The sequence below is a fragment of the Clupea harengus genome, chromosome 16 (genome assembly GCF_900700415.2).
Source record: "Clupea harengus chromosome 16, Ch_v2.0.2, whole genome shotgun sequence".
NCBI classification, from domain to species: domain Eukaryota; kingdom Metazoa; phylum Chordata; class Actinopteri; order Clupeiformes; family Clupeidae; genus Clupea; species Clupea harengus.
Genome location: NC_045167.1, coordinates 24693811 through 24707412, shown reverse-complemented (window position 1 = coordinate 24707412; position 13602 = coordinate 24693811). Strand labels below are relative to the sequence as shown.

Below are 13602 nucleotides of genomic sequence, written 5' to 3'. Positions count from 1 at the left end.
ACTGTTACTATAGAGACACAACAACACACAGCGTATAGTTCATGAGAGTTACTATAGTTACTGTTACTATAGAGACACAACAACACACAGCGTATAGTTCATGAGTTACTATAGTTACTGTTACTATAGAGACACAACACACAGCGTATAGTTCATGAGAGTTACCATAGTTACTATATATATATTCGTATGTCTCAAAATACATTAGATAGTTAGATAACTAAGCTTGTGTCCGCGAGCCATGCTAGTGCTTCACTGCCCCTGACAGTAATAGTAAGGTGTAGACGACACCAAGGTCCGGTGCGCTCATTCAGGGGGTGTCCAGTTTTTAATTTGACTTTTAAATGTATTATTTATAAATTATATTTGATTATTTATATTTTTAAACCTTTGACGATATTTCAGGGTTCAGAGAAGAATGACAAATAAGAAGCTAAATGTATACACTGGTATATCTCAGTAGTGTGGGGTGGGGGATCCCTAGGAGGTCCCGCGAAATATCACCACTATGCACAGGCTTCTCCCTCAGTGAGCCGTTGCTTTAACTAAGTTCATGAATGACTTACTGCCAGTACAGAGAGAAGGCTGCCGGAGAGGCTCTTGAACATGTCCCACTGCTCGTAGCGAAACAGCAGCTTCACAAACTTCACGGCAGCATCCACTGAAATCGGATTTTCCCCTGTTGACAAGTCACACACAGATTAGTGATTGAAGATCCTGAGGTAAAACGCCATCTGAGTAGCAATGTGGGTGTGTGTGTGTGTGTGTGAAAGTGTGTGTATGTGATTGTGTGAGTGATTGAAGATCCTGAGGTAAAACGCCATCTGAGTAGCAATGTGAGTGTGTGTGTGTGTGTGTGTGTGAAAGGGTGTGTGTGTGTGTGTGTGTGTGTGTGTATGTGATTGTGTGTGTAATTGAAGATCCTGAGGTAATACGCCATCTGAGTAGCACTGTGTGTGTGTGTGTGTGTGTGTGTGTGTGTGTGTGAGTGCTTGAAGATCCTGAGGTAAAACGCCATCTGAGTAGCAATGTGGGTGTGTGTGTGTGTGTGTGAAAGTGTGTGTATGTGATTGTGTGAGTGATTGAAGATCCTGAGGTAAAACGCCATCTGAGTAGCAATGTGAGTGTGTGTGTGTGTGTGTGTGAAAGGGTGTGTGTGTGTGTGTGTGTGTGTGTGTGTGTGTATGTGATTGTGTGTGTAATTGAAGATCCTGAGGTAATACGCCATCTGAGTAGCACTGTGTGTGTGTGTGTGTGTGTGTGTGTGTGTGAGTGCTTGAAGATCCTGAGGTAAAACGCCATCTGAGTAGCAATGTGAGTGTGTGTGTGTGTGTGTGTGTGTGTGTGTGTGTGTGTGTGTATGTGATTGTGTGTGTGATTGAAGATCCTGAGGTAAAACGCCATCTGAGTAGCAATGTGAGTGTGTGTGTGTGTGTGTGTGAGTGTGTGTGTGTGTGTGTGTGTGTGTGTGTGTGTGTGTGTGTGTGTGTGTGTGTGTGTGTGTGATTGTGTGAGTGCTTGAAGATCCTGAGGTAAAACGCCATCTGAGTAGCACTGTGTGTGTGTGTGTGTGTGTGTGTGTGTGTGTGTGTGTGTGTGTGTGTGTGTGTGTGTGTGTGTGTGTAGATGTCATGGATGTTACCCACCAGCTACGGCCACATGCAGGAGATCGCGGTCAGGAGAGATTCCATTCAGACAGAGAGGAAGATCATCATTCCGGTGCATTTCTATGGACCCTCCCACACCTGTGAAGAATCACACACACTGTGACTGCTCAACGCTCTGCTGTCGTTCAATATTGCTGCTAGAGATGATCTATCTATCTGTCTGTCTGTCTGTCTATTGAAGGGACCGGCATTTGAGATTTTATAGTTAATAAGAATATGCCATAGTCAATAATTCAATGTTTCTTATACCTAGTTATAAATGTTACTTTTATTTGGATTTAACTAGCATATAAGCATTCCTGGGTGAATATACCTTGGGCTGGCCTGGGGAGTGAGGTGTGATAATAGCTCTCACCTTCCCCCCCAGCTCAACACAAAGATCCTTGTCCCCAGGGCCTATTTGAATAGACGGTAACACCCCTAAACTCAGCATTTAAGGGCAAATCCTACAATGGATAATTTAGATATGCTGAGGTGAAACTCTGTGAGGGAGGGATCTTCAAGTCTCTCTCACAGTGGTCAGCCGCCATTCTTCAAGAATAAACCTGAAGCCATGACTGACAAACCTAAGAACTGAATCTTAAATATATAGTATAAAACTAACTACTATTACTATCTGTCTGTCTGTCTCTTTGTGTCTGTGTGTCTGTCAGTCACCGGTTCTACGAACCCCCCTACACCTGTGAGGAAACAAATACACTAGGATTGTACCTGAGAGTAGGCCTAGCTGAGAGTAGGCGTAGCTGAGAGTAGGCGTACCTGAGAGTAGGCTGATGCCAGCAGCCATGAGCTCCATCGCCACGTCCATGAGGTCGGGCTCATCTAGACCCCCGGTCTGTAGGGGGCGCCGTGTGCTGTCCCACAGGGCCTCCAGCACCGCCAGGAACTGGGCCGCATTGCCCTCGAACAGCTCCACCAGGATGCGCTCCGTGTGGTTACGAGGCCACGGCATCTGGAGAGGAGAAGGAAGGAGGGAAGGGAAGGAGGAGAGAGAGAGGAGGTGGGGGGAGACGCGGTCGGGATTGAGATCAAATAAGAAAACAAGACAGACGTCAAGATTCCTCGATTCTTTTCACAAGGCGAAAGATTCTCATGTATGGCGGTGTTTTTCCGCATGAATATGGGGACCTGTGCGGTGATTCTGTTTACCAAAAGCGCACAAACACAGTGTATAAGTACACCAAAAAGTATGCCAAAAGAATTAATACAGCGTACCAAAAAAGTATTCCAAATGATATGCCACAAACGGCATCAGATGCTACTATAGCATGACCTGTGCACAGATAAAGATGTGTGTGTGTGTGTGTGTGTGTGTGTGTGTGTGTGTGTGTGTGTGTGTGTGTCATGACCTGTGTAAAGATGTGTGTGTGTGTGTGTGTGTCATGACCTGTGTAAAGATGTGTGTGTGCGTGTGTGTCATGACCATACTCACAGTTGAGGCGTCCCTGAGGCAGTTCTTTGTCTTGGGTCTGAATAAGCTCTTGGGCTTCCTCCGAGGCTCGTACACACTCCTTTTAAACACCATGATGGCCAGCTGCACACACACACACACACACACACACACACACACACACACACACACACACACACACACACTTCTCTTAAACACCATGATGGCCAGCTGCACACACACACACACTCCTCTTAAACACCATGATGGCCAGCTGCACACACACACACACACACACACACACACACACACTCCTCTTAAACACCATGATGGCCAGCTGCACACACACACACACACTCCTCTTAAACACCATGCTGGCCAGCTGCACACACACACACACACACACACTCCTCTTAAACACCACGATGGCCAGCTGCGCACACACACACTCCTCTTAAACACCATGATGGCCAGCTGCACACACACACACACACTCCTCTTAAACACCACGATGGCCAGCTGCGCACACACACACTCCTCTTAAACACCATGATGGCCAGCTGCGCACACACACACTCCTCTTAAACACCATGATGGCCAGCTGCACACACACACACTCCTCTTAAACACCTTGATGGCCAGCTGCACACACACACACACACTCCTCTTAAACACCATGATGGCCAGCTGCACACACACACACACTGCTGTGCTCATATCAAACAGCAACCCTGTGTATTCTAACTCTATAAGTCATTCACTCAAGTCATTCACTCACTCACTTTCTCATTTGTTCATTCATCCATCCATTCATTCATTCATTCATTAATTCACTCACTCACTCACTCACTCACTCACTCACTCACTCATTCACGTTCTCATTAATTCATTCATCCATTCATTCATTCACTCACTTTCTTAATAAGTCACTCATTCATTCACTCACTGACTTTCTCACTTATTCATTTATTCACTCACTCACTTTCTTAATCGGTCACTCATTCATTCACTCACTCACTTTCTTAATCGGTCACTCATCCATTCACTCACTGACTTTCTCACTAATTCATTCATTCACTCACTCACTCCATTAGTACCTTAATAGTCGCCTCTTTAAAGGCTTTCTGATCTTCTGTGCTCATTGGGGAGTCATCAGGACTCTCCAGATTGGCCAGGTCACTGACCTTACCCAGAGCTCGCCTCGCAAACACCTACAGAACAACAGGACAACAGGACAACAGGACAACAGTAAGCCACACTGTGTTTAACAACACCCTCATCAAAATAATCATTACAGACATTCAGGTCAAAGGCTACAATAACAGGAGTTGAAGGGACCGGTATAGTTAATAAGAATATGCCATAGTCAATAATTCAATTATCTTATACCTAGTTATAATTGTTACTTTTATTTGGATTTAACTAGCATGTAAACATTCCTGGGTGAATATACCGTGGGCTGACCTGGGGAGTGAGGTGTGATATTAGGCTCTCACCTTCCCCCCCAGGTCGACACAAAGAGCCCTGCACCCATGGCTTATTTGAATAGACGGTAACACCCCTAAACTCAGCTTTTTAAGAGCAGATCCCTGAAGGAATAAGTCAGATGAGTCTGAGGTGAAGCTATGAGTGGACCTTCAGGCTTTGTCTCACAGTGGTGGCCGCCACTGTACAAGATTAAAACCTGGATCATGACTGACTAAAATCCAAGACTGGTCTCCAATATATGGTATAAATTATATCCTATTAGAGTTAATACAGAAATCCGTTTATGTGAGGTTATTTAGCTATTCATAGAAGAAATGTCCTGTTCTATTTCCAATCAAATAGCAATTAGAAAGCCATTTTCCTTAGTTACTTTGAATAGCTCCCACACATACACAAAAGACCATTATTACTGAATCGAGTTTTGAATACAAAATAAAACAGTCAAATTTCCACTCCCAGTCAAATCCACTGCTTGGAACCAGGCAAAACCCTCCACCAACTATTAAAAAAACTAAAAGAAAGGCCTTGTCCGATTCTGTTCCAATTAGAATGTAAATGAGAAGTCCCTGTTCGTTTCTGGTCTGGTGTGTGTGAATGAGAAGTCCCTGTTCATTTGTGGTCTGGTGTGTGTGAATGAGAAGTCCCTGTTCGTTTCTGGTCTGGTGTGTGTGAATGAGAAGTCCCTGTTCGTTTGTGGTCTGGTGTGTGTGTGAATGAGAAGTCCCTGTTCATTTCTGGTCTGGTGTGTGTGTAAATGAGAAGTCCCTGATCATTTCTGGTCTGGTGTGTGTGTGAATGAGAAGTCCCTGTTCGTTTCTGGTCTGGTGTGTGTGAATGAGAAGTCCCTGTTCATTTGTGGTCTGGTGTGTGTGAATGAGTCACCTCTGGTGTGTGTGTGTGTGTGTGTGTGTGTGTGTGTGTGTGTGTGTGTGTGTGTGTGAATGAGAAGTCCCTGTTCATTTGTGGTCTGGTGTGTGTGTGTGTGTGTGTGTGTGTGTGTGTGTGGTGTGTGTGTGTGTGTGTGTGTGTGTGTGGTCTGGTGTGTGTGTGAATGAGTCACCTCTGGTGTGTGTGTGTGTGTGTGTGTGTGTGTGTGTGTGTGTGTGTGTGAATGAGTCACCTCTGCGTGGACGCCCGCCTGGGCCTCGTAGTAGCACTGGCACACGGCGCAGTAGAGCGTGCTCCTCCAGGCCAGGAAGCGTGGGGACAGCAGGGGGATGGAGGTCTCCAGGCACACACAGGCCCACAGCAGGAACTCAAGAGCCTGGGGGGGAGGGGGCAGGAGAAAGGGAGAGAGAGAGAGAGAGAGAAAGAGAGAGAGAGAAAGAGAGGGAAAGAGAGGGGGGTAGAAAGACAGAGAGAGAGAGAGAGAGAGGGAGAGAGAAAGAGAGGGGGGTAGAAAGACATTTACATTTACATTTAGTCATTTAGCAGACGCTTTTGTCCAAAGCGACGTACAAGGGAGAGAATATTCAAGCTACGAGCAATAGAACCTGGTGTAACAATAAATAACTACTACTTTACATAAGAAATATAACAAAATGAAATAAAAAAGAAAGAAAGAAGTGCAGAAATGTAACTGCTGTAATTGCAAGTTACGCACTAGTCGAAGTGCCAGTTAGGACAGGAAGTGCTCTCTGAAGAGTTGGGTCTTCAAGAGCTTCTTAAAGGTAGAGAGGGACGCCCCTGCCCTGGTAGTGCTGGGTAGTTCATTCCACCAACGTGGAACTACAAATGAGAATAGTCTGGACTGCCGTACTTTGCACAGACGGCACTGCAAACGACGCTCACTAGAAGAGCGCAGCATCCTGGGTGTAACATTTGCCCTTACAAGAGCATTTAGGTAGGTGGAAGCAGAACCATCAAGCACTCTGTAGGTAAGCATAAGTGACTTGAACTTAATGCGAGCAGCTACAGGCAGCCAGTGGAGGTCAATAAGAAGCGGGGTGACGTGTGCCCTCTTCGGTTGGTTGAACACCAGACGCGCCGCCGCGTTCTGGATCATTTGTAGTGGTTTCACCACGCAAGCCGGCAGGCCCGTTAGGAGGGCGTTGCAGTAATCAAGGCGGGAATTCACCAAGGTTTGCACCAGCAGCTGGGTGGCATACTGGGTTTAGGTACGGCCTGATTTTGCGGATGTTGAATAGCGCAAAGCGGCAGGACCTAGAGACAGAGGCAATGTGGTCCGTGAAAGTCAGTTGGTCATCAATAATGACCCCGAGGTTTCTTGCTGTTTTGGATGGAACAAGAGACAAGGAGTCAATATTGATGCTGATGTTGTGGTGGATGGCCTGTTTGGCTGGAAAGACCATCAGTTCCGTTTTGGCCAGGTTCAGCTGAAGGTGGTGGTTTTTCATCCATGTGGATATATCAGCAAGACAGTCCGAGATCCGCGCCGAGACAGTGGTGTCCTCAGGAGGGAAAGACAGAAACAGTTGAGTATCATCGGCATAGCAATGATAGGAAAAACCATGCGAGCGGATGATAGGGCCCAGCGAAGTGGTGTAAATGGCAAAGAGAAGTGGTCCCATCACCGAGCCTTGGGGCACCCCTGTGGTAAGGTGGTGAGGTACAGACAGCTGACCTTGCCATGACACCTTGAACGAGCGCCCAGTGAGGTACGATTCAAACCAGGAGTGCGCCTTGCCAGAAATGCCCATACTTGACAGTATGGACAGAAAGGATGCGGTGGTTGACTGTATCAAACGCAGCTGATAAATCAAGCAGGACGAGAGCTGAGGATTGAGCTGCTGCTCTAGCCTGTTTTCAAGGCCTCTGTCACAGACAACAGGGCTGTTTCGGTGGAGTGACCACTTTTGAATCCAGACTGGTTTGGATCGAGGAGATTGTTCCTTGATAGGAACTCTGTGACCTGTTTGGAAGCTGCCCTCTCAATGGTTTTTGATAGGAGCGTGAGAAGTGAGACCGGTCGATAGTTTTCCACCTGAGTGGGATCGAGAGACGGCTTCTTCAGCAGCGGTGTTACCCGAGCCACTTTAAATGAAGAAGGGAATGTTCCAGAATTAAATGAAGCATTAATCACCTGTGTTAGTGCCGGTAAGATGGCAGGCGATATGGCTTGAAGGATATTGGATGGGATGGGGTCCAGCGGGCAAGTAGTTGGACGGCTACCTGTTAGGATTTTGGAGACCTCACTCTCGCTGAGAGGGGTGAAAGAAGGAAATGATGAGCCATTGACGGTTGCGCCCTTAGGGGGGGAGACAGTTGGTCGAACTGTTTCCCGATGGCTGCCACTTTCTCTGTGAAAAAGGAAGCAAAGTTATCAGCAGTGAGGTTAGTAGCTGGGGGAGGAGGAGGAGGGTAGAGCAGAGTTTTGAAGGTGGAGAATAGTCTCCGAGCGTCAGTTGCAACCGTTGATCTTGTCGTTGAAAAAAGTCTTCTTAGCAGCAGTGATGCTGGATGAGAAGGAGGCCAGCAGTGTCTGGTAGCTTGCAAGATCGTCCAGTGCTGCAGATTTGTGCCACTTTCTCTCAGCCGCTCTGAGATTGGAGCGCTGCGTTCGGAGGGTATCACTCAGCCACGAATGAGACTGGGTAGAACGAGCAGGTCTGGTGGAAAGTGGACACAAAGTGTCCAAGCATGAGCTCAGAGTGGAGCAGAGTGATTCTGTGGCATCATCGACACCCTAGTGAGGAGAAAGTGGATAAAGGTGGAAGAGCAGAAGAAACCAGAGAGGAAAAGTGGGTGGGAGAGAGGTTGCGGAGGTTGCGCCGGAACGAGACCATCGGAGGGGGGACAGAGGGTTGCTCAATGAGCCGAACATCGAAGCGAATGAAGAAGTGGTCCGAGCGATGCAGAGGGGTTACCGTTAGGTGTCCGTGGTGCAGTTCCGAGCAAGGATGAGGTCAAGCTCTTTTCCTGCTTTGTGAGTTGGAGGAGTGGGGACCTGTTGTAGGTCGAACGAGTGAACCAGGGTTCGAAAGTCAGCTGAGTTGGGATTGTCTAGGTGGATGTTCATGTCGCCAAGGATGAGTGTTGGACACTCCTGCTCAGGGATGGATGACAGCAGGGTGTCCAGCTCAATGGACGAAATCACCCTGTTGTCCTGGTGGACGGTAGATAACAATCACATAAGTTTTAACAGGAGCAGTTACCATAATTGCATGATATTCAAAGGAGGCATACCTGTTTGAAGGCAGCAGTGGAGTGAATTTCCAGTTGTCTGAAATCAGCAGCCCCCGTCCCACCTCCACGACCAGATGGCCGGGGAGTATGGGAGAAGGCATAGTTGGTGGAGAATGCTGCCGGGGTAGCATTGTTTTCAGGTGTGATCCAAGTCTCCGTGAGAGCTAAGAGCCCTAGGGAGAGGTGGTTGGCCATAACCTGAGATGAAATCAGCTTTCCCTGACTGCAGACTGACAGTTCCACAGGCCAACAGAGAAAGAGGTTACAGCCGAAGAGGTTTGTTGAAGTGAGCGGAGATTACCCAGGTTGCGCTGCCGTCTGCTGCGCTGTGATCTTTTTTGACAACCAGTGACAACAGAGATGCTACTGTGACACATGGCTATGGCAGAGTCAAAATGAAAAAAAATTGACCTTGTTTGTGAACCTTGTTTCGGTGGACTTGTACAGGTAGACTTGCACGTCTTTACCCAAAAAGGTCTTGTACAGGTAGACTTGCACGTGTTTACCCAAAAAGGTCTTGTACAGGTAGACTTGCACGTCTTTACCCAAAAAGGTCTTGTACAGGTAGACTTGCACGTGTTTACCCAAAAAGGTCTTGTACAGGTAGACTTGCACGTCTTTACCCAAAAAGGTCTTCACACGAAAAGGGCTGAGCACGAGGGCTGACACTTCCGCTGACGCTTCAGCAACAGCCCTATGGAAGTAGCATGCTCACTGATTGCACCCGGCTGAAGGTCCTCCCAGTTTCTGCCTTGACAAAGTGCCTTGATTGCTGTGGGAGTGTCTTTCAACTGCAACCCAGCAATTAGTAGCCTTTCTTGATTTGAGTGAAACCAACTGAAGCCAATGGTGGTGGCAAGTTGGAACAGTTTCAGAGTAGTCTTAAAATACTTAAAATACAATCTAAGAGTGAAGCAGTACAGTTATATATATAATTACACACACAGTCTAGTAGCCCTGTAGCTCCTCTGACGGAGAGAGAGAGGCAAACAGAGAGGGTGAGAAAGAGACAGACAGAGAGGGAGAAAAAGAGATTAGGTGAAAGAGAGACAGAAAGAATTGGGGGAAAGAAAGAGATAGAGAAAGGGACAGACAGACAGTGAGGGAGAAAGAGAGATTGGGTGAAAGAGAGAGATAGAGAAAGATTTATTACACAAAATGAAATGCACTATAGACACATGGACACACATACACATCAACATATAATCACAGAATGTACCTGTGATGATCGGCTCACTGACATAAGGTATCTGCATATGTCATAGATATATAGGGAACCTAAAGGCAAGCAGAAAATACATATTAAAATGACAGGCATGTATTAAACAAAATGCCTAACTCTGTCTTTTTTCATGGTATATCTCACTCAGTGATGCTGCATTGTCATGTCTACAAAGGGTTAATGAAGCTGACTTAATTCCAACCTTGCAAGAACACATCTCGTATAACAAATTGATTTTTGTTAAGATCATAATCTGCAGGTACTTTTTTACAGTTTGATTGAAACGAAGACCTGTCGCTTGGTCAGCACTTGGAGGATAAGACAATCAATCCCTATTCCGTGAGTGTAGACTAGTTTCATTGCTTATTTTACTGCTGATGTGAACAACAGAAGCAGACTTTTTATTTCCTTGCTTTTATTTGCACTTTGTGTGAACTTTATAGCTAGCTGAAGACTAATTGGTCAACCCAGCTGGGCTTATTGCCTACTTTACACATCCGATCGTTCCACTTCCACTTACATTATGTCTGCTATCATGCTAAAAAAATAAACAAGACAAATAAATAAATGAATAAACAAAAAAAACAACAACTGGGGCACCATTGTAAACAAGCCAGCACAGCTTCTCCTGGGGCAGCAGAGCCTGCATCATTATGCGCAGGAAGCCCAGGAGGCTGAGCAGCTTCTGGACCGAGTCCAGGCTCGGTTCCCTGCCCCTGGCTCTCTCCAGGTAGAACATGCACTGACACTGGCCCTGGAGCGCTTGGAACTGAGACAGACGGGGAAGCAACACACACGGACAGATGGTTAGAGATACAGCAAACACTCCGGTTCTCCAATTAAGCATTATACACTGAGACACTGCTGGGTAGGTTAATACCCATTTGAAGATAGATTTCAACAGCTGTCCAAAAGATGTAACTCATGCACAGCTAAAAATGGTCCTTAAAGTGCCCACCTGACAGGAGTGTGTGTGTGTGTGTGTGTGTGTGTTGTGTGTGTGTGTGTGTGTGTGGTGTGTGTGTGTGTGTGTGTGTCGTGTGGTGTGAGTGAGAGGAGGGTGGGTGGGGGGGGGGGTGGGGTCCGGAGAGCCTAAAGGGCCTAAAGCAGTTAGTCTCACTGTAAGCTTAGCTTGGTCGGTATTAAGGCCCTGCGGAAATAAGGTGCTCTTGAAGTGGTCGACATCTTTGATGCTGTCGATGGTCACATCACCGTGCTCACACAGGTACCGTCCATAGCCCTGCCACTGTGCCAGGTAGTAAAGCTAAACAGAGGGAATAAAGAGTAGCTTGTTAATTACTGGAGCCATAATTGAATATATGGTTATTGTTACCATAAAGATATCTAGCGGCATATACCTTGTTCGAGAAGAGAAAATCGGCTATGTGTAGAACGTGTTGGTCATAATAATACGTTGGGAGCCGAGGCTTGTACTTGTTCCATATTCCAAAAAGCAGTTTCGACCTGTCAGTGTAGACAGCATAGGTAGATTAACGACACCGAGATTTTGGTCTACATAGTTGTAGTGTTTGTGAACTATTTGATTAATAGCATTCATTCTTGAAATTCATCAAAATACATCGTCAGGATGTGCCTCTTGTACCCCCTGAACTAAAAGCTAACATTAGCCCTCCATCTAGCTAGCCACTCACCCTCTCACGTAGGTGGTCTGGTCAAACTTTGGAAAGTCCCTAACACGTTTAATGCATGACTTAAACTCCTTTATTTCTCCGACAAAGGCTGATATTACAGGATTTTTCTTGTCGATCTTCCCGTAGTAGGACGCAGGTAATGGCTCCATTTTCGTAGAGGTATTGGTAGCTAGCCAGCTATCTATGTAGTTAACGTTTGCTACAAACCAACCATAACAAACACGAGAGTTAGGAAGCGTTGAGGAGTTGTCATAGTAACGTTAACGAGGGAGTGGTGTGTTTTACTGGTAAGGGAAGTTGTTGTACATAATCTATCCAGTAGGTGTAGCTATTGCTCTCCAACTGGCAAGACCCATCCACAGTGTACCATGCCTTTTTAGGCTGCTCAACTTCGACAACTATGACTACACTGCTGTGAGGATGTAGAAAAGTCTGTTTTTATTTTTATTCATTGACAGCATAACATGCCAAAATCATGCCTTGGCATATCTTTACCCTTCAAAACAACGACCAGAGCAGCGGCGCTATCCCTCAGAAAAATATTATTCACATATGGAGAAGAACCGAGAAAATTATTTTTTAATGTAGCATCAATCATGCAGAACATATTTGTATTCATAATTATAGTTATTAAGTGACACATCAATAGACACACACTTAATGAAGAATCCTCATGTTGACACAGGGTCATGTTCACTCTTGACAGCCCCACTTGTAGGGAACAAGAAGTTTAGGACTTCAGGTGTTTTTCTTAGCCAAGGAAAAGCCATAGCTAAATGTCACAAAGACTTACTCCTGTTGTCCGTCAAGAACCATTCAGGTACAAATTCCTTCTTAGAAAACTGGGATGAAAATGTCATGAAAGGCTTTTTGCACCTCATCTCGTCTGTGTGTGGGAGAAATCGATGTCTTCATCTTCGGTCCAAAAACGCCCCCAAAGGGCAGCCTCCCCCGCTGTTGTTTGTGTTCAGTGCTTCACCATTCAGCCCCCCAGCCTCCCCGCCCGCCACTCCCCATCCTGCCGACCCCCCCCCAATGGGCTCCAGTGGCGTGGCTAAGAGGCCTTACAAAAGCCTGTGGCCCCTCCACTGTAGAGTGACCTTAACGGTCCAGCTGCGTTCACACTGTGCACTTGTCAGGTCTATATTCAGTTAGTGCACATCGAAGGACCGTCTGAATGGAAACCACGGTCACTATATAAAGCAGGGATCCTTCACAGAACCCATATGTTCCCTTGGGGAACTCTCTGCAGGAGCTTTTAGAGTACCTGTCTTTATCAGCTGACGTTTTTTTTTTTTTTGGTCTTGTAAGTTTGTAGACGGAACCTGTAAGTGTTCTAAGAAGAGCTGTCTTCTCTTCCTCTGTGATGACAAACCAAAGAACCCTTATTCTTTTTCTCTGAGTGTTATATATGTGAACAAGATGACAACAAACTCTTTGAGGTGACCAAATAAGTATGCCTGTAAGCCGTATTACAGTAAGTCCATTGGTGTCATAACTTTGAATATAAGCAATATTTGCTTGATCTGCTATGTGTACACACTTGGTCATCAGGATACAACATTTGAGTACGTTCTGAGTCATGTTTTATGAAAACCTATCTGTTTTTGCAAGGTTTCGCTGATGAAACTTTAACCAGATGTCTTGCAGAGACATTGAGTGGAGCACTGAACGGCTAATGGAGTTGTTGATGAAGGCGTGTTCAGCTGCACAGGGAAAAGATCTGATCCACAGCCGAGGATGCCAGTTCAAATTTGATGAAGATCTTTATTCAGGAATATTGATTGGATGGAGCAGGGTGTGAAGAAAAGCAGGCAGAAAGATTGAAAGTGAATTCTCAAGTTCTCTCTCTCTCTCTCTCTCTCTCTCTCTGTACACGTTTTATTAAACAAAAATAACATCATAGAGATAATGATAACATCATAAAAACAGATCAAATAGGCTACTACATATAAGCCAATACTATGGTCCAAAGATTGCGTACCAAATAGCCATACACAAATTAGCAAACTTATTCCACATTCGATATTATTTCAT

General features: G+C 45.8%; 2 protein-coding genes across 2 annotated transcripts in view; both read right to left on the bottom strand.

Annotated features, from left to right (window-relative positions):
* LOC105888556 (cilia- and flagella-associated protein 54) overlaps positions 1-10883 on the bottom strand; it is a 21704-nt gene extending 10821 nt beyond the window's left edge. The window contains exons 1-7 of the mRNA XM_031582600.2: positions 9911-10883; positions 5666-5809; positions 4155-4268; positions 3100-3201; positions 2427-2619; positions 1647-1745; positions 567-679 (exon numbers count right to left, since the gene is read on the bottom strand). Coding sequence (XP_031438460.2) covers positions 567-679; positions 1647-1745; positions 2427-2619; positions 3100-3201; positions 4155-4268; positions 5666-5809; positions 9911-10009 — 864 coding nt within the window. The 5' untranslated portion in view covers positions 10010-10883. The remainder of the gene's footprint in view (positions 1-566; positions 680-1646; positions 1746-2426; positions 2620-3099; positions 3202-4154; positions 4269-5665; positions 5810-9910) is intronic.
* On the bottom strand, positions 10181-11803 carry LOC116224048 (cilia- and flagella-associated protein 54-like). Its single transcript, XM_031582599.1, has 5 exons — positions 11566-11803; positions 11272-11377; positions 11034-11177; positions 10514-10682; positions 10181-10221 (listed from the first exon to the last, which is right to left on the bottom strand). Exons 1-5 carry the CDS (start codon positions 11712-11714, stop codon positions 10181-10183), a joined length of 609 nt encoding a protein of 202 aa, XP_031438459.1. The 5' UTR covers positions 11715-11803.
* Positions 11804-13602: the final 1799 nt, after the last annotated feature.